Source organism: Magnolia sinica, chromosome 13, assembly GCF_029962835.1.
Source record: "Magnolia sinica isolate HGM2019 chromosome 13, MsV1, whole genome shotgun sequence".
In the NCBI taxonomy this organism is placed as follows: Eukaryota; Viridiplantae; Streptophyta; class Magnoliopsida; order Magnoliales; family Magnoliaceae; genus Magnolia; species Magnolia sinica.
In genome coordinates, this window is record NC_080585.1 from 19,345,909 (window position 1) to 19,367,885 (window position 21,977).

General features: G+C 39.6%; 1 protein-coding gene across 18 annotated transcripts in view; it reads right to left on the reverse strand.

The window, feature by feature from the left end:
- Nucleotides 1–6,403: 6,403 nt before the first annotated feature.
- The window catches only part of LOC131223099 (helicase and polymerase-containing protein TEBICHI), a 32,099-nt gene continuing 16,525 nt past the window's right edge, over nt 6,404–21,977 (reverse strand). For 2 of the 18 annotated variants that reach the window (XM_058218388.1, XM_058218404.1), the window contains 14 exons: nt 19,768–19,986; nt 19,517–19,634; nt 14,295–15,577; nt 13,454–13,651; nt 12,285–12,544; nt 10,560–10,749; nt 10,332–10,445; nt 9,902–10,254; nt 9,555–9,663; nt 9,337–9,477; nt 8,595–8,691; nt 8,348–8,498; nt 7,596–7,678; nt 6,404–7,457 (listed from right to left, as the gene is read on the reverse strand). In XM_058218388.1, coding sequence (XP_058074371.1) covers nt 8,398–8,498; nt 8,595–8,691; nt 9,337–9,477; nt 9,555–9,663; nt 9,902–10,254; nt 10,332–10,445; nt 10,560–10,749; nt 12,285–12,544; nt 13,454–13,651; nt 14,295–15,577; nt 19,517–19,634; nt 19,768–19,986 — 3,183 coding nt within the window. In that variant the 3' untranslated portion in view covers nt 6,404–7,457; nt 7,596–7,678; nt 8,348–8,397. Of the gene's footprint in view, nt 7,458–7,595; nt 7,679–8,312; nt 8,499–8,594; nt 8,692–9,336; nt 9,478–9,554; nt 9,664–9,901; nt 10,255–10,331; nt 10,446–10,559; nt 10,750–12,284; nt 12,545–13,453; nt 13,652–14,294; nt 15,578–19,516; nt 19,635–19,767; nt 19,987–21,977 lie in introns of those variants that run through there. The other 16 variants (XM_058218397.1, XM_058218395.1, XM_058218398.1 and 13 more) reach the window with 16 other exon arrangements.

The window sequence follows — 21,977 nt, forward strand, 5'->3', positions numbered from 1 at the left end:
ATTCAACTGTGATGTATATGCCATCCAAACAGTTCATAATTCAACTGTGATGTATATACCATCCAAACAGTTCATAAAATGTCATTCCCACTGGGATGAACTGAAAACACAAACATTAGCCTGATTTAAAACTTTTTTTTTTGGCCCCACGAGTGATTCAACGGTTGGTGTTTAATCCCCATTGTTTTCTATCACGTGGCCCACTTGAGTTTTGGATCTGCTTCATTTTTGGCTTATTCTTAAACATGAGTTGGCAAAACGGATGGAGAGGGTGAATTTCTCAAAAACATTACGGTGGCCCCAGCTACAGTACCTCTTTTACCCGTATCCAACACTTTCAAATTAGAGATTTTACTACGTTCAATCCATGTTGTATTGACTCATAGTATGCCATGAATCATTTGGCATTTTTTTGTAAGAGTGTCGCACAAGAAAACGGTCATCATACAACAAATATGCCTTCGATTGGCTAATATGTATTATCAATGGAATGGTGTGATGAGGATGATCACCGTATTCATCGAACAATAAACACCTTTAATTAATTCACAAGTTTTCTTGAATTTACAAGAGAAGTTTTTCGAATCTATGAGAGAAATAAGAAAATTTTTGAGAAATTTTATTAAAAACTATCCAAATAAATTTGACTTTACCTGCTTAAATACTCTTGAACAAATCTTCAAACATAGTTAGAAAAAATTTTAATAAATAAGAAAATAAAAACTGAAAAATGAGCAAATTTTTGCATTTCGTCAATTGATCGATCGATCCGGATGGCTCAAAAGGTCCAAAGACTAAAACCCATAGAATTGAATTTGCACCGATTGATCGACCCAATCGATTGATTGATCAAACTGAGTAAAAATTTTCCAACTAGCTTTTCATCTAAATCCGAACTTCAATCGATCAATCGACCCGATCGATTGATTGACCTGATTGACCTCGATCGATCAAACTATGTTGAAACTTTATTGATTTCATTTTGGTATTCTTCCAGTCCATTTGTGATAGGCACGTGCTTGCTCCACGTCCTACATTCGATCCCCTCCACTTGAAAAAAAAAAAATCATCCTTGAGTTATCCTCTAACTCTGGTTTACAATACTCGTACAGGTCTGCCACATTGAACGTGCATGAGATCTCCATGTCTTCAGGAAGATCAACGACATATGTGTTGTCATTAATCTTACGGAATATAGGCACCGGTTCGATCTTCTTATTCTTCAACTTAGCTTGTGGTATGTTTGGGTCAGAAATCTCTCCTTGAGCAGGCAAACCTATAGACACCTCACCTGAGGCCGATAAGCTCAATTGAATAGATCACATCCATAACCTTAACCCTAAACCCTAATACATACCCTTAACCCTAAGCTTAACCCGAATCCAAACCCTAAACCCTTATCCTGACATTAAATCCACATCCAACCCTAGGATTAACCAACCAAACCCAATTAACCTAGTCGCAATAACTTGAGAAAAATCTTAGACTGGTTCTGAACCTAAAATTTAGAAAAAACATAACCCATAGAGTTAACCCTTCGGTCAACTCACCTGGTCAGCCCACCTAGCCTACCCAGTCAACTCACATTATCAAGCCAAGTCCATAAATCCATTTTTACCCAAGCCCATCCCAAAGCCTAAATCGGAGGGAAGATGAGACAGCAAAGCAACTTCGGAGGACCAAAGTTATCCATGTGTACAGGAGGAGCCTCCCTCCAAACCTAGAGCAAAAGTGAGAGACAAGCAGCACCCATAGTGACGCTCACCACATGGCACTAGCCGTATTTTGGTCAGTTGCCCTCCCTGCCTATTTCATGCATGCACAAAACTTTGGAATTACTCCGATGCCTCTCCCTTGAGCCAAAATTATATTTTATGCCATCCAAACCAACACATAAGGTTTTTCACATGGCAATCTCAAATCCGAACCATCCAAGCCATTTTTAACCTCAAGCTTCGCAAGAATTACCAGAAAACCAAGCTATATGGCTATAAATACCCCATTCCCTTCACATTTCAAATCATCCCTTATTGTTCCTTACCACTCCATAAGCATCCTAAACCCCCTTAGTCATCCCCCACCAAGGAGAGTAAGAGTGAGGAATAGAGTCTAGCCTAAGTCCAGTCCTAACACTAGCCTCTTAAGCCGACCCAAGTTCAATCAAAGCCACTCAATACGATCTTTCTGACACTACTGTCCACCCAACTGTTTTCAATCAAACCTTCATCTTGCCATAGCATTTGCACAGCATAACATTCATCTTATCATTCAACACACTTTTCACTAAATTGGTTCTGAAGTATGCTCTAAGGCTTGCTGATTTAAACGGATCCTGCCCAACAGAAAACTTGTCAATTACTTCACATGTTATCACAAGCATTGCATACTTTCATATACAAGAGCTAACTTCTAACTCTCTAGAATAGTCAGGTCATGTGGAGTAGATATCGTACATCTGTATGGGCAGAGTGTGTGCCTAACACCTTTTCTCTGTGTAACCATAGTCTCTTACTCAAAATCTCTAAATACACAACCGAATAGTCATCTTACGGCAAGAAATTTTCGGATCCCCACCCTAACGTTTTTATAGGGTCTATCCGACTATAAAGACGAAGAAATTGGCTAGTGGTAACTCTAGTCAAATATAGTCAATCAATCACAACGCAAAGCCCTCGAAAGAGGCAACCCATGGAAAAGCTGTCTCGATTCGATTCAGACTCGGGAACTCAGTATCCACAGAACCATAACGTTGTTATTCATATTGAACACCTTCAGCCACCAATATGTGTCAACCCTTTCCTTATACTTTTCATTTGATGCTTACAATTTAGCCCTTTTCCTTATACACTTATGATTTGGTCCGCCATATGTTTTGCAACAACGCTCACGCCTATCAACTTTGGCAATGGAAGCAAATCAAGAGTATGTTTAGGTACTCGTCCCTACACAACTTCAAATGGAGACTTGCCGGTGGAATGATTTTGCATAATGTTGAACGTGAATTATGTCTGTCGATACACATGCATTAACTCACATCCTTCTTAGGTGTCAATAGAACTGGCACGGCACATGGAATCATGCTCTCTCGTACTAAACCCTTACGAATCAATTCCTCTACTTATCATTGTAAAATATCACACTCTTTTGGACTCATCTGATAATGAGGGTGATTGGGTAGGGTAGCCCCTAGATAATGTCGATATGGTGCTGAATATGAATATCTTGCATGGGAGGCAACCCATCGAGAAAGTCATCAGGCTAGATTTTTCTTCAATTCTTGCAACAATGATTTTAGTTTTTCAAAAATAATCGTAGGCTCTGCATCTTCACCTTTCACAACTAATCCATAAACTTGTTTTGTTTCTTTATATTCCTCCACAAAGTCGTGTATGACTAGGAGAGAATGCCCCTCCACTTTTGAAGTTTCTGGCTGCTCATCCGGGTGTATAGGGGCGAGTATGGTTTTTCGGCCATCCTTGACAAAAATTTATATATTATACCTCGTCCTCTACGAGTGGCGTCATGATCTGATTGTCACAGCCGACCGAATAATATATGACAAGCCTCCAGGTCAACTACGCTACATACTATTCGGTCCTTATAATGTTTACCAATTAAGACAGAGATAGTGCATTATTCAATTACCTTTGTCTTCCTGACTTTCTTAATCCAGCCGATTATGTATGGAAAATGATGTCTTTCCATCATCAGCTACAACTTCTCCACCATAAATTTGGAGACAATATTCTCGCTACTCCCACTGTTTATAATCACATCACATACTTTCTGATTCATTATGCAACTTATTCGAAAGATGTTATGTTGTTGTGGATGTACCTCCTTCTTTCGCGTATACAATAGTCATCTCACTATTGGGGATTCACATTGATCTTGTGGAACCCAATTTACTTCGTTCACTTTGTCATTCGCGATGTGTTCCGCTTCATCAATTTTCATGTCTTCCTCTATATTTTCAACACTTTCATCATTAATAGAGAAGTTAGCCACTTGTCGCTGAAGATATGTGTTTGATAAGTGACTTAGTTGGCACATTAGTAACAATGGTCTTGCCTTGGCCGACGATAAGAGTTTTGGATCCTACTCGGGCCGACAACAATGGTCACGGGTATTTGGGGTCTCACTTATTTGTTTTCCAACTCTCAATTCGCAGGTGTAAGAGGTTGAGGACACCCCCTATAGGTTCTTTCTCATTGGCATGTGGTGCTCCCTACGAAGGACCACAGTGGCTACCGTATTGGCAGGGTAGGCTTGTGTGTTGGACCGTTTAAGCTACGCTTCCGCTCAGGTGGTTAACTTGATTGTTTCATTCATTGTCAAAATGGGCTGCATCTGAATTCGATCATATATCGCAATACACAAACCACCGTTGAATCAGGCAACTTGTTGTGATTCAATCTCAAATAAATCGTTTTGTGCTATCAAACGGTAGAATTCATTTGCGTAATCCCTCACCGCTCAACTACTATGCCGATAATTTTTATATTGTTAGAACAATACCTGAACGTAATCGTTAGATAGTTATAGTGTGCACATCAGTTGTTTCATCCATTGGCACATGTGGAATGGTGCCTTCATTTATCTCGTCCTCATGAGCTGAAGTTGTTCCTACCAAGCCGAAGCTATGTCCTTCAACTTGTAAGCCACAAGTTTAATTTTCTTCTTTTCAGGGATGTCCATGTAGTCAAATAAGCGCTTGACTTCAAGCAGTCAATCGAGCAAGTCCTTGATGTAGAGTTGGCAGTTGAAGCTAGGAACATCGACTTTCATCATGAATTCCCGATCCATCCGATCTTCCCGATCAACACCTCCTCCGGGGTGTTGGAAGATCATGTCATCTATCTCCTCATTATTGGATCCCACATCATTATGTCGACATCGCCCTACAATAAGCACGATTGTGAATTCCAACACTTACTAGATGTGGATCATCGCCACGAACACATAGTTGCCCTAAGGCATCCGTCACATGATCGAGAATAGCTTGTAGCCCTTGCATGACTTGTCGATTCTCCTGTTGTGCTACCTTGAAAGCCGCCGCTATTAAAGGATAATTCCATGGACCATCGTCCATGGGATTGTTGCCCCATCCGTCATTAGAAGTCATCAATCAGAGAAAAAACATTGCTCTAATACCAAACTAATGCGGAGAAGGACGGGATGAGGATGATCACCATCTTCCTTGAACAATAAAAATCTTGAATACACAAGACTCTTTTGAATCTGCAAGAAAAGATTCTCAAATCCATGAGAGAAATTTTGAGAAATTTTATTAAAAGCTATCCAAATAAACAAGTTTGCATGCTTAAATACTCTTAAACAAACCCTAAAACACAATTAGAAAAATTTAAACAAATAAAGAAACAAAAACTAAAAAACGAGCAGATTTCGACATTCCGTCGATCAATCAATCGGAATGGCGCAAAACATCCAGAAACTAGAACCCTTAGATTTGAATTTGTGCCGATCGATCAATCAATCAAACTGAGTAAAAATTGTCCCGCAAGCTTTTCATCTAAATCCAAATTTCAATCAATCGATCTACCCGATCAATTGATTGACTCAATTCAACTCGATCAGCGTCCATCAATCAAACAATGCTGAGATTGAATAGTGACATCCTTAACACAGGAATTTGTCCATGGGAGTTCCATAACGAAAACGAATATCGAAATTTATCCATGAGAGTTCCACAATGAATACACCGTACATTGGCAAGTTCTTATTTTCTTCTCCGAGGTTTTCTTTTCGCAATTTGCTCTTTGCTATCAATATCAAAAGTTCCATTTATTGGCGATGGTTCATCCAATAGAAACGAAGACATCGGTGAATTAGAACAAAACCCATGATGGCCTCAATGAACAGAGATGAAAGTAAACAACGATCATAAAAGGTGAAAATGTTAAGAGAACAGGTTCATATACTGAAACCAACTCACCTCATACGTGACAACAAGGCCATTCATACGTTTGCATGATTGGATCTACTCATCATGTGGTCCCCACTGTATAGATGCTTCCTTTCCAAAATCAGGTCCAGAGAAATGGATCAACAGTCCATATGCAATTTACATGGGTGGCCTACACAACAATCTGATTGGCCTGGCTTTTAAACAAAGCATCAACACAAAGATGACTTGATATGTGGATCCAATCATGCCATGTGGCGAGTTCATTAGCCATTCTTCCCATAAAAGCTGTAACAACAAACCTAAAGATTCTGATTCAATTGGCCCATTGATATGTCATAATCTATCTGATGTGGACTCAACCTGTAAAAGTATAGAGGAACTTGGCTTAAAATCTAGTGAACAGGGCATCAGTTTCCCTGATGGAGATGGATTTTATGGTTGGATTGTACTTAAAAAGTGACAATACACCAAAGAAACAGGAAGCTGTCCATTCAATATCTCTCACCATCAATGATGTTATTACATTAACCAAAGTAGTCATTTCTTTTTGGAACTGTAGACCTCATATGTTTATACCGAGTAAAAGATTAAACAAATAGATATTTACAAGGATAATGCACAAACCCGTATTGAGAAACTCTAGAAGCATTGGATATTATGGTGGTTTCAGCCAAATCAATTTTTCCTACTGAAGTTAGGTATATACATTTCCATCAGCTTTCAAGGAACCAATTAGTTGTAGCATTCATTGCGCCAACTACATCTTCCAATCAACTTTCCAGGGTCTTGGAGAAAATTCTTCACTTTGTAGCTTTTGCTGTACAGCAGATCATTTGAGTATCTTACCATACACAATTAATGAGACTGGCCACCAACAGCGGCATCTGTAGCATGGGCAAGGTGGGAGTGAGAGGTTATGACTTACAAGGCTTAGAGTGACATGGTGCGCTGCTGATTGTACCACGCCATATGGTTACAGTGGCCAATAATGATGACTGAATAGATGTGTGAGTTGCAGTTACCTTACCTCTCTGACGGCTCACAAAGTAGGATCACGTTTCCACTGCTCGTGTGGGATCATCCATTCCTTGGGATTCATCCAAGAAGCTGATCCAGCCATTGGTCTAACCATATAGCTCATAATGTTAAGGTCTTCAATCGTCTGCTTGTCATCACGGCCTCAATAGGGCTCTGCTTTCACACTCAAATAAGTCCTGTTGAATGGCCTCAAAAAACCCGCATCTTATACAGTGAACTTTTGAGATCTAGCAAGCGGATACCTTGAAGGGCTGGGAGCCTGGGTCAGTATCTTCTGATTACATTTTTCCACATGCAAGTTGGGTTGCATGATCCAATCCCTTTAGCGAAACAGGGTTGCAGAAAATACACTTCGGCTCACCTCAACTGCTTGAATATTATGCTGGAGTTGTTGCCACATTGATAACCCAAACAGGTTAACTATCCTGAGGACTCTTATAACATCCCAAACTCCAGTAACTTGTCTGAATGTTGTTGGTTCCAAATGCATCTATAAGACATTTTGAACAGCAGAGCATCCATAAAACATCATATACTAAGAAAAGTTAACAAGAACCAGATACAAGGATGTGTTTGGATGCAATGACGAATCAACTTGTAATAATCTGTCATAGAAAAAGGAACTCACCAAATTATAACTACCTTAGGGCCTCTTTGGTCGCAAGCATAGTTATGTCCTGGACAATTTGTCATGGTAGTGTTATCCTAGACCTGTATATCAAACACCAGGAATAAGGAACACAAAATAGAAAATGGCACATGCAGCTCACATTGAGAGCTTGAAGATGGACATTGGCACATGTATCGAACTTCGTGCATATGCACAACAGCACATATGGGGTAATTGATGATTGATGGTCACATGTGGCACAAGTGGAGAATTTGGAGATGGACAGTCACACATGCAACCCATCTGGCACATGTGTAAGGTATTTCACATTCCAGCGGGAAAACAAGTTTTACATCTTTTTTGCTAAGTTTTACACCTTTTTTTGCCAGGACAAGCTATGCTTAAGAAAAGTAGATGGATGGGAGGAAGCTATCCATATTCTTAGTTCTTGCGTGAAAACTTAGTTGACACAGTAGGAACATGTTTTCTGCCCCGGACAGACTGTCCAGGGGAGAATTTGGCATGCAATCGAACAGCCCTGAGGGAACTATCTCTCAGATTGCCACTATACTTGAAAGTGACCTACAGCAATTTTGGTGATTAGTCCCTCGATATGAATACTGAGGAAGGCAACTGCAATTTGGTCTATGAACTAATTACTGCAATTCAATTCCACAGTGACTCTAAACACAGTCTACTACAAGAATGCAAATTTAGAATTGCATCGCTCAATACCATTGTATATAGCTGTAGCACAGGTGTGAACGTACACGAGAATGAAGGCAAATGTGCAAGCATCACAAGCACTTCCTTTAGAAATTTAAGAACACTGCACCAGGACTTGTTCTTTAGTAAGGTCTGCTTCAAAAGGCTCCAAAGAGCCCCAGGTTCTCCCAACCTTCAGTTTAACACGCAAAGGAACTAAAACAAGAAAATAGGCAGACATTGAATAAACTCGTATCAATTTAATTAAGACAAGAGGCATGCCTATAAAAGTTAGTTTGATCTTATATATACCCAGAAGTGAAGCAGCACTTTCCATTGCCGTTTTCAGCAGTAATCCAGCCTCCCTTACTAATGAAGGATCCACTTCCAGTACTAGTTCGTCGTGCACCTGAAGTGCAAATGCCAATTTTATCACTAAATGGTCAATAACATGTATTTTATCTGAAAACTTAAAAAGGGGTCCCATATCTTTCAGAAATAAGAAATCAAACAAAAAATAAGATGCTCGGCACTAAAATTTAGAGTTTCCAGTATCGCTATCTTTCCCTTCCCTGTTTCCTGGGAAAGCAGCAACCCTTTTCATTGGGAAAATAGCCCTGCTTAGACCGAATGGGAGTAAATCACGAATCCTACATCCCAATGTGGCGTGTGTGAGATCCAGGTCATTCATCAGATAGGACCCACCATGTACGAGCCTAAGCATGATAATCAGGCCCATTCTGTTGTATGATAATCAGACCCATTTTGTTGTCAGGCGGGTCATAAATGCATGTCAAATGTGGACCATTGGTCACTGCATTTTAGGCAGCCCATTTTTATTACATGAGCAGCCTACCTGAACACCAGGCCAGCCTATTTTTGGGTCATGACAAAGTGGAGGCCACCTGATGAAAAGGCCCAGATCCTTCACCAAGTGCTGCTTTGGCACATGTGAAGAGAGCAGGATCCAAAATCCTACTCACACAAGTACCCTACGCATTTCTTGTAAAAGAGAGTACAAAAGCAGTGCCGATAGCCCTTAAAAGGCAGCAACCTGCAAAAGAATTCGGCAACGGCCTCTAAGAACAGAAAATTTGGTTCCCCATGCTGTGCTTGAATTCTGTGCCTCACATCCCTTGACAACAATAGAGTGAATATTTATCATCGCAATCTTAATTATATCAGCGGCCGACCCCTGCAACAAATTCGTGCAACTCATCAATAACAAGGCAACCTCAATGTGTTACCAATTAGAAATGTTTTTGTTGCTACCTGACAAATAGAATTTACAGCTTGTCTTTGAGCTTTAGCTTTCTCTTTGTTGTTCCCTAACTTTATTTTAGACAAGAAACGTTTCCGCCCCATAAGGGTCTCAATATATCTGCATTGCAGCCCATTTATGACAAATAAGATCTTCTATGAATCTGTGAGTTTGTGTCTGAAGCAAAGTTTAAAGTTTCATCTGAAACTGCCTCATACATACTGGTATCGCCCATACAGCTGTATCAGCCCAAAACAGCCCAGTACAGGGATGATATCGGGCCGTACCAGTGGTGAACAATACATTGCACGATACACATTTTTAAAATATTGATGTGATGAATGAAAATCAAACTCACCCTTTTTGACGGCAAAACATAACAGCATAATGGAGCCAGGCAGAAACACCCGGGAAAGAACTTTTGAAACTTCTTATCTTTTCTGCAGCCTCATCTGAACTGCATTCCAGTTGTTCTGCAAGGGTATTGGCACCCATGCCATAGAGGATGCCGTAGACTAACCGTTTCGTCTGATCTCTCGCCCTGGAACTTAGTGTAGATTCTTGCTGCCCTGTCCATCTTGCAGCCATCATTGTGAAAACATCACCATCTGGCCTGCTAAGAAGTTCAATCAATGAAGAGTCCTGGGAGAAATGAGCCATCAGCCGCAGTTCAATCTGAGAGTAATCTGCCGTAAGCAGCAACCAGTCGTCCTGCCATGGAAGTCCCAGGAAATATATGAAATTGCACCTAAGGAGGCAAAAATGTATTGCTTCTGGCATTTAATTACCTGGGTGGGAATAAAGAAATCACGAGGATTGATTTGATGATGAACAGCATCTGAGGAACTTGAGCTATTTTTATCATTTTGATGGACTTTGAAGTCAACCATGTGTTCAACACACTAGAAACATCACAAAGAATTGTATGTAAAATACTCTGATTGAATCACATACAACAACAACAACAACAACAACAACAACAAAAAAACAACTAAAAAGGGGGGAAAAATCAAAACCTGCAGATTAGGTTCCTCCATTGAAAGCCGTCCAGTGGCTGTTGAGGTTTGAAGCCAATGGCCATGTACTGTATATTTTTGCGACTGCACACAAAGCTTAGCCCGTGAACACATTGATCCCAGTGTACTGTTTAAGAGCTTCGCCAATGTCCTGTGCTCTCTGATTACGGAAATGATAGGATGTTGATGCCTGAAGAGAGAAAAGTTTACATGAATCCATAAGGCCTAACTAACATAACATTGTAATGAACATCTGCTCAGACACCACCAAACAGTGGATCAGAAACACCTCCAATCTTTATATTTATAGAGAAGTGTTAGCAGTTAGCACCTCACATAAAGTAAAATTCAGAAAGGGTTTGATGTTTGACAGTTTTCTCACACATAAGTTACCACATTAAATCAAAAAGGCAGTGCCCAGGGGCACATGGGAATCAAGTTATTCCATAACAGTAATGGTGGACGTAATGGCCACTGCTGTTACCGTTACAATACGGGCCGTAACTGCTTTTTTCTTTTACTTATTTCGGTTAGGGGACCATTACAGGGCCATTACAGGTCCTCTTCTTCTTTTATGTAACAGCGATTACAGCTGTTATGATCCCATAATGAGTAACGGTTACCACTGTTACCGTTATGCAACGGCACATAATCGTTTTGAGATACCTTGACGGGAATATGTAGCTTCCAATAGCCTAAATGTTCAAACACCATTGGACATGAAATCGGGAATTAACTCGGGTTAAAATTCTGAGGAACCAGTGTCATCATCGGGTATTTAGTGAGAAGCCTCCTGAAAAGATGGTATTTTTCAAGTCTACTGCTAAAATATCGAACATGGATGACAAATGGATCTAAGATCACCAAGTGATCAGCACAGATCTGGTTGCTGCCTGGATCTAAGAATAACAAAAGCTTAACAGAATCAATTATTAAAACCAGATTTTAGCAACCCACATAAAAGTGGATTGGCACAGATCAGTGCAAATTCAAGGCTAAGAGAGCTGACCCCAAATAGCTGGGACAAAGCTATCCAGATAATTCCAATGATGATCAGTACAAACTCATGGCACCAGATACTGCCCGAATCCTAGCAGTTAAGAACTAGAAACATAAGACTGTCCTTCTTTTCGTGGTAAGTGACAAAGTTTGTGGATACAGGAGCATAAAGGAATGGATATTCGTAGTAGGTCTTATGACTCTTTTTGCAAAAGTTCTACCAGTCGTATTAGTGTCTAATTTTATTAGATGGACTATGACTATTAGTCTTTGAGTATGAAATTTTAAAGCTGCTACTAGCATTCATGGTCATTGCGATTGGATTCACAATTAAAATTCATTTCACAATATTTTAACGGAAAATATGAGGAAATTGTTACATCCCAAAAATAAAAATAAAAAAATCTAATACAATATTCAAAAGTATCCTACAAGTATCAGGTATCGGTATGGCGTCTAGCTTTCAATATCGGTATACTGAGAATAAATAACAGGTCATGTCTAAGGACTCTATATGGTTAAAAACAAGTAGAGGTATCCAACTCCAGTTATTCTAGCCTTGGTAGCTCATTCTCTCACTTTACATGATATAGAGTTTAGACTCTTCAGATCTAATGCAGTATTCAAGAAATTCACCCAAAAAAATGACAAGATAAAAAGTATTTTCAGTTGAAGTTTGAGCCATGGGGAACAAGGAGCAAAAGAAAAAATTGAACATTACAGTACCTCAGCAGATCTAGGGAATGTTTATCTGTGCTTGGATGCTTTTTTCCTTTACTGTGGCCCTCAGATATGGGCAATTTTAAGTGCCTGAATAGTACATTTGCAATATCTGCAGATGTATACAGTGAGAAAGTCATCCCAGCGAGGCTGTAAGCTTCTTTCTCAAGCTGCTTTAGCTTTTTCCCTAATATATGCCTTGCACGAAAACATGCATCCATGTCCACACCTATGCCCCAAAGCTCCATGTCTGCAAGAACTTCAACCTACAATGTAATCATAAACATTTAGACGACTTTTCGAAGTTCACAGTTCCTGAGGCTGACAAGAGAGGCAAGTGCCAAATTGAAAGTAAGATGTCTGGGACCTTCCCGCGCACATCTCACTTGTGATTGGGATGGAAAAAGGAAGAGAAAGGAACAAATTTAATGTTGATTCTGTTTCCCATGCTACCCAAAACCAGGAAACGGATTGGCTACTCCCCCCGACACCAGCCCCAGGGCTGGTGGTCTGTGCTCTGTGGGCTCCACCATGATGTATGTGTTTCATCCATTTTAAAATATCATTTTAGGGCTTGATCCCAAAAATGAGAGATATATAAACCTCAGGTGGACCACACCACATGAAAACAATAGTGATTGGATATCCACCATTAATATCCTCCTAAGGCCCACTGTACTGTTTATTTGACATCCAATCTGTTGATTAGGTCATACAGGCCCAGATGAAGGAAAAAAACAAAAATCAGCTTGATCCAAAACTTTTATGGCCCCCAAAATGTTTTTAATGGTCGACGCTCATTAAACACTGTTTCCTGTAATGTGGTCCAATTGAGATTGGGATATATCTCATTTTTGGTCTCATACCTTAAAATGATCTGTAAAAATAGATGGACTGCATGGATGAAACACATACATCATAGTGGGCCCCACAGAGCACCGACCACCAGCCATTGGCTGGTGTCAGGGGGAGTAGCCAATCTGTTTCCCCAAAACCACAAGCGTAAGTGTCAGTCAGAAATCACACCAACATGATTTGGCAGTTTTCAAATGCACCCTAGTGCACGCCAAGAATTTCAAGCATCTGACTATAAACCTACAACAGAATCCAAAAACTCTGAATTATTACTACCATAATTCACCAGAAATTCCTACTAGAATCCTAGGAATACTTACTAGTGGGCTCTCAATTCTAGTGACTGCTTCAACAAGGTTTTCAGAAATTAGTAATTTCCATAAAACAGAACCCAAAGCCCGTGTTTGCGCAGCACGACGGCAACAGCCATTATGCGCAGCTCTTCGCATCTGATTTCTCCACCTACCATCCCGATTAGCGGCAGCAGCAGCTTCACCAGATAGCCGTTTTTTAACTTCCTGCAACATGTTTCATTATTCACGTGCAGTCAGAGTGATGACAAATCTACGCAAAATTCCTCAATAGTGTGGGGTCTGGAAATGTCATCTCTGTTAATACTCGAGAGAAAATAAAGGACCGGCTACTTCATGAAAGAGAAATCTTTTCTGGTTATTAATCACCAAATATAGAACTTAGTATAGATTGACTATCAAATAACTTCGAAGTTATCTACTCGGCGCATGGGTGCTCCTTATTTTGAGCTCCACCAAAAATTGGAAAAGTAGCACAATGGTCCATGATGCAGAGAGTTCATCAGGTGGGTCAGGCCAAGGACTTCTCATGGTAGGAAACTTCACTGATTGCGCAATATCTCGTTTGCATAGTAACCTCCAAATGCAATCGAAAAGAATATTGATAAAGGTCAGCATTGAATGGGAAAAGTCCACCAATCGGATTTGTAGGATCATCCCCAGGGATTTACACAGTGGCCCATCCACCATGTGATCCCCTACCCCTGATCAACAGTGTAGATCACAGACCTTGGTGCCATGGTCCAATTTTAGTGTGGTGCACCAGATAAGTTTCTGGATTGTTCTTGGGTAGATTTTCCCAAATTAAATAGGTATAAAGATCAATTCACGGGCTGACGTTCAGAGCTACCTTCTCAAGATTTGGAGTGGAGCTGCTTTCCTCATCAGGCCATAGGATCCACACCACAACGCACATATCGACTGCATCTTTCACTGAAATGGAAGGTAGCCACAAATAGGAATTGGCTCTCAGCTTGATACCAATCCTCTCTTTTTCTTCAAGGCTTAGCCTACCAAATTTATGAATGGAAACACCAGGGTTCTTGAAGACCTGAATCTGAGCTTTCAAGTTCCAAGTGACTTTTCTAACATCAACACATTCCATAATCTTAGCTATCCTACTCCATCTGTGTTTAGCTCTTTCCCACAAATAACTTGGAGCTAAAAGTTCTGTATTATCCTCAGCTGCAGTCCCACAAGAATCATTGCAACTGCCAGTTAAATTTAGCTTGTCAGAAGATATCAGATCCTTGGAAAGGCTGACGTAGTAGACAGGTGAGTTTTCCCAGCAGATGGCTATGCCATGAATTTCAAACTGGACAGAAGTGTTCTGCTCAGATCTCTTGGTGAAGTGAACATCAAAATAGAACTCGCTGATTGTTTCCCACAGATCCAAGAAAGAGTCAAACCCACCAGGCACATTATTTGCATTAACAGGACCTTTCTCAGTAATACTGCCGTTCATACAGTTCGATAGATCTTTTTCTCTGTTCCCTTCATGCTCTTCATTGTCAAGATGCCCATTAGGTGTCCTGTTACTGTTGCAATGATTTCCCAACCTCTGACAGAAGGACGACTCCGAATTTTTGGTGTTGTTGATAATTGCTTTGAACTCAGGACCGTGATATAGAGCAGGCACTTCAATCGATGTTCCACTGGCACCATCTTTACAGTTATATTGCATGGCACCAATGGAGTTTACTTCCCCTGCAATGCCCATGCTAGTATTTGATTCACAAATTAACTCAATAATTCTATGGTCTTGAGCTAAATCGCAAAGTTTCTTATTTCCTTCCGCTTCAGATATACTAGGTGCAAGTTGAACATCTTCGTTAGGTTGTTTATTACCAAAGCCACTAGTAGTGCCTTCGCTAGAAGAAACCATGCCGCCCTCTTGCATGATGGAGTTACCGCCCTCTTGCATGATGGAGTTAACGCCTTCTTGCATGATGGAGTTCCCAATGGCAGTGGGCAGTAAGGGCTGGGAAAGCTGAGGAACAAGAACCCCAAGCGATTTGAAAGCTGAAAAAGCTGCTACTCTTGCTTCTTCAGCTTGGTCAAGAACAATTTTGCGTGCACCATTCTTAATCTTCTTGGCAACTCCCAATTGTACGCGTCGCATTGTGGAACCTTCTAAACATTCAGTAGTCAAATATGGTATAATCAAAACTAGCAGATGAAAAATGATAAATGAAAAATTAATAGTCCTTAAAAGATTACACAGAGTATATGAAAACAGAAAAGGAAATAGACTGAAAATGAAAGTAGGAAACCCCAATAGCCCACATGAAAAGGACTGAAATAGAATCCAATCTCAACAAGAGGTGTGCATGAAATACGCAGAAACACAACAAAAGCAAAAGATAAGTATGTACGTCATCAAGGTATAGGCATGGCAGCATGGTGCAACCAGAATGGTTTGGCAACATCTAAAACTAATATAATGAGTAAGTTGTGTATAGGAGACAAATGTAAGGACATATTTCCAAGAGGCCTTTTGCACTAAACAGGCAGATGGTCATTCGAGAGGAGGAACATGTGTCAGAGAACTATGCGTCCGGCACATTTGTTAGAGATCTGGGCCATTCATCACGCAAAGCACACTGTCAGGGTAGCACACTCATCAGGTGAGCCACGCATGGACACTGAATCTGGATTGTTGGACTCCGTTTCCCACTGCCCTTTTTCTCATACAAGTTTGACCTGTCTGATCAGCAACCACTATTAATTTTGGCCCATGGCATGATTACAGTGTACACCTGATGAATGGCCCAGGTCACGAAAGCATATGCTGTCTGCCTGGATTTATGACACAAGTTCCGCCCCACAACATCCCTCATTAAATCGTGACTATAAAAAGAGGAAAACTTTGATACTCTAGCATAGTGTGATGGATGATGTGTGGGCGCCTAGAAATTGCATGTCACATACAAGTAATTCAAATTGAACTTACCAAAAGTATGGGTTCCATTTTTTATGCATGATGCATCTTGAACAAAAACTGCGCCCTATTTGATGATCTGATTATCCAATCAGTGGAGATCTATGGGACAGTTGAAAAAAAATCAAAACATTCTATTTCAACAAGCGTCCACAAGTCAAAAGGTTGGGATTGTTTATTGGGATTGTGAGTTATTCACAATGGGTTCAACAATTTGGTCAGTTTAACTTGCGATATGTATCCCACATGTACCATTTATGAGTCCCTATGTTCAAGCATCATACTCTACCAAAATATCAAATAAACTCCCTCTTTAAAAAGAGGCATCAAAATTACTGCTATTTACATGATCATCTACACACCATCACATATGCCAAGGTGAAAACAAATGCATTATCAGAACCATCCATCAGGTGGGCCCACCTATCAACATGATCATCATCATCATTGTCATCTAAGCCTTATCCCAAGTCCTAAATTGGGGTCAGCTAAATGAATCTCGTTATGCGATTCCACTCCATCAAGGACCCTATCCTCAATTAAACCACAAGTCACCAATCATTTCTTACTACCTCCACCCACATCATTTTGGGCCTTCCCCTTATATAGCCATCAACTTGAACCAACTCATCATTAACGGGTACATTCTTGATCTCTAAGACAAATGGCCAAACCATCTAAGTTTACTTTCTCTCATCTTAATACTAATTCGAGCTACTAGTAGATTCCCTCGAATGTGTTCATTTTAATTCTATACTTGCTCGTCTTGACGCTAATACATCTCGACATCCTCATTTCAGCCACACTCATTCTATGAACATGATATTTGTTAACTGCAAAACATTTTGTCCCATAAGCATGGTTGGTCTCATAGCTGTCCTATAAAATATCCCATTCAATTTAATTGGTATGCGGGTGATCACACGAAACTGTAGAAGCTCATCTCCACTTCATCCACCTAGCTCTAATTCTATGAGCATCCTTCTCAATCTCTCCGATGTTATAAATTATTGACCCACCCGTCAACATGTTCTCGCCCAAAAATCAGGCATGTACACTAAGTGAACCATGACATTATAAACTAGCAAATAGCTACAATACATATCACATGCCCCCGTTTGTAGGAATATTATAGATACAAAGCAACTTCGAAGGATCTTTCCAAATCCAATCTCAGATATGATATGGCAAAGCTCTCCTATAGTTGTGCTACAGCCAAGCATGTCCATGGCATATACCGTCTACATGGCATCGCATGTGCTATTGTGCCCGACATGCAACATCAAAGCCACCCATTATGTGGGTCTATCAAGATGCTCTCACCCAATAATCAAGGCTGGTGCACTCATCAGGTGGGCCATGATGTCAGAAACAAGTGGATGTCTAAAAAACTTCAAACAAGTTTTTTGAAGTGGTAAACTGTTTCCTAAATAGTTACCCACCTGATTAGTTTACTGATGAGGACATGGACGACTTAATATTGACGGATCAGGATGATTTACTTGCCAATGAGTTTTAGCATGGATTCGAGGGTGGAAATGGGCCCACATATTTCCATAATGGGCCAAACCCATAGACCAATCAATGAACCATACATTATGGTACCCATAGTACACTTTCAAGTCCACAAAAATGCTTTTTGGTGGCATTTTTCTTAAGTCACATTTTTTCTTTATTTTTAGACGAATTTTAATTTGTCTTGCTTTGCTTATAATCTCACTCAAGTAAATAGGGGTAATTTAGTCTTTTTCCTTGAAAATAAAATTGTCAAGTTGAGATTATAACATCCAACCCATGGTTATGCTTTGATGTAAGGCCCAGATTAGTTTTAGAGCTTTTCTTTTGTTCCCTTTCATATAAAACTCAGTAATAAAATTTGTCCAACATGTTTTGGGACATTTTCTTATCTTTTCTACAAGCCTTGGGCTAGGGTTTGTGCAATTGAACATTTGCACGCGTGGGGCGTATGATCCAGGTCATCAAAATTGGTGAGAGCTTCAATTATTCGCTGGTTTTACATATTTTTTCCTTTCGTTGGTAGTAGAAGAAACTCTATCTTAGATTGGGTGTGTTTGGGGCATAATTTGGTCCTAGGGTTTGATACAACTGCATGTGGTTGCCAATTTTCTTCCGTTAGCTACATCATTTACTGACCTGAATCTTGAGAATGCATCAACATAGTGGCTGCACATACATGATGGATGGATTGGATGTCATACCTATGTCCCATGCTTGCAAATGTGTTGCCACATACATGAGCTTCTTTATACATGCATGTGGGCATAGTAAACCCAAATACATGCTCGCAGTGAGCATTGCCTTGATGACATGGATCTCTGATATGCATGCAGTGTGCCATGTGAAGTGTGAACCAGGACCCACATGGAGTTTTGATGTGGGGTGCACTTGCGACAATTTCAAGTTGTAATTAAACTTTTTTTCCTTTTTGAAAAAGCAAATTACTATAAGAAATTTTTTCCATGCATGTCTACCAAACATGAGTCTTTTCACCTAAGCAATTCTCCATAAACAATTCCAATGAATTATCTATGTGAATCAATTCTGCACTTCCTAGAAGCAATGCAAAATAGACCCTTAGAACAATCAAAGGCACTTTTCCAAAATGTTAACCACAAATGTATAGGCCACTTGCCAAAACGGATATCTATGCTCAAATTATTAAGCCAAGAAAGAATGGTCAAATGGAATCCACATAATATATTTCCTTTTTTTTATGACAGTGCAATTTATCCTAGTTATACTATTCTCCCTTTATCATATTGTTTCCAAAAATACAAAAACTCATATAGCATGTGCCTCGCTCTCTCGAATGTGGCCCACCATGACACAGGTAAAACAATTGGCCTCATTTTTTACCATATAAGTCACAAATGAAAAAAGAAATTACTGTCAGCTTAGCTACCACATGATTCTATATATCTAGTTTTACTCTAGAGCAAAACTATATGCGACTTAAACCTTTTCTATAAGAACCAAATATGCCTACTCACAATTCCTAAACACTATTGAAATTGGGAATTGACATGATAATATCATGCATCAATAGTTAATAACAACTTAAAATGGAAGAATTCATATCTTGATATTCTCATGATTTTCCTACATCTCACCTTGGGAAGCCCATGAAGAAGATTCAAAAAGAGCTTTGACTATTTCCGAAAGTGATGCTTCAGCAATAGCGAGTGGGGTGCGCAAGCCAGCTTTGTAGAGTGCCCGGGCACGAGAACCCTACAATAAAAATGAAATGCATGATGCAGACAGCTTCAGACATTCCAAAAAAAGAACAATGGAAGTGGTAAATCAATTACACATGCATGGATATCAGTCCTTTACAGGAATATTTGCCAGAAAACAAATTTACCTTAACATATGGAATATTAGTGAGTTCTACAATCTCCGCTCTGACTCCAAATGAAACCCGATTTTGGAACTTTGCAACCAAGCCTTCCAGATCATTCCACCCAAGTCTTTCACAAAACAAAGAAACCATCAAAGCGAACCTGCCAGCATTCTCTTGTAAGGCCTGAACCATGCCTCTGGACACTTTGAAGGCTTCACAAACGTCAACCACAGATACCTCCTGCACACCTCATGCACAGAATGAATCTTCAACAATTTCAAAACCAGAAAAAAATAGACTTCTCGTTTGTTCAGTAAACGTAACTATGTGAACAAATTCAATTGGATTAACAGAATTGAACATCAGTGATAAACTGCACCTACAAGTTCTACATTCAGTCTGAGAACTGCAAGCAGTAGGTAGAAAAAAGAAGATTCAAGAACATGTAAATTGAGACGGACAAGCAGAACAACCAATGAAACAGGTAATGGCATGAATGACATCATACATGGAGAGAACTTATTGGGTAAATGGCACCAAGCACCAAAAGAATCAACCTTTACATCAGCGATTTAGGAATAAAAAAGAAGAGAAGTCTTTAAAAGGGACAACGAGGTGTGCAAGATCCAAGGTTGCAATTATTAGAGGTCGCTTGGTAAGGTAGAAGAGCAATAAGTACAAACAAAGTTTCTATAGCTATTTGAGTCATTGATGCAAGAAGCGTGCTCATAAATTTTTCAGCTGGCTTCAAAGCTTATTACTGAGGTAAAATGTGCTAGCACACATACGTTTGTCAGCTTCAAAACTACTGAGCGCCAATGCGCACAACGGCTTTGAAGCCGTTGCTTGCTGGCTTCAAAACCGTTGCTTGCTGGGTCCTAGTCTTTATCTATAGTAGTGACGGCTCTTCTTCTGTTCAGCCATTGACCAATTGATGAACAATATGGAGTCTTTCATTGTTGGCTGGCACTTGGTTCTTTTGGGGGGAAATGAACAATCATTGTTTTAGGAACCGTAGTTGGCAGGTGACAGAGATTTTAAGCAGAGCTAAATTGAATGTAATGGGGTGAGCCTTAGCCTTAAAGGTTTAGGTGAGAGTTTTTTCCCCCATTCTAGGTCTGATTTGCAATTCTTTCATCTTCGGCCTTAATAAAATCGTTCCGGCCTTAATAAAATCGTTCACCTTTCAAAAAAATATGAAATGTTTGAAACAAAAACAAGAAGGGCAATAGAAATTTAAAGAATGTTACAAGGATCATCCTGAAGACATCCATTTTCTGTAATGTTTCTCAAATTCACATTCTATGAATGTCATATACCCAAGAAAAAGACGAAAGGTTACATATTTTAACAGAGGAGCTAACAGATCTGGTCAACAAAGTTAAATATTTTAACAGCCTAATTTATTTACCCTCAAGTGATTAGTTAAGCGTTAACTGTTGCAAGCAATCCAATTCATACACCAGACTGTTATCTAAGAATGCTAAAAAACTCATTCTGTAGAGATGGCTATCCATTTTCTGTAATTTTGCTCAAATACACATTCTAGAAATGTCATACCAGGGAAAAAGAAGACGTCATTGAGTGATCGGGATATGGTTTTGATGCAACCACATGAAGAACTAAAATATTGCTTCAATAGAATCCAAAACTAGGCAGTAATAAATTGGAAATTGCACAGAATCGCTCCAGCCCAACTAGCCTAAGGCATCACACCAAAGGCTTCTAAATGCATCTCAACTTTAGAAACCAGAATCCCATTGTTGGAAACTAAGGAAAAATAAACTCGTTTCATTTTCAAAATATCTTTAACCAAGGAAAAGTAAACTTATTTCATTTTCAAAATATCAGTAACCATCCTTCCAAGTCCATAAGTTTGGCCTCTTTCATAGTAATAATCACGTGATCTTTCTAAATTAATGCCAAAAGGCCAAGGGAAGAATCCCAATGGTAACATAATTAATGAAAAACCATAAATAAAACCATATTGGTCGACAAAAGTGACCTTTTCTAATCTACTTGAAGTGTTCTTCAATAAGAACACGTTAAAAACAGCAACTAAAGAGCCCAACTCTAATCTGTCTCCAAAGCACCAGCCGTACGGGGTTGTTTATAGACTGTACACCCTATTGTTGCATATAATACTTAAAATATGTGAGAGGCTATGGTTCACAGCTATTAATACAATTTAATGCCACCAGATATCATTTCATGCCAGCTAGAGACTCCAA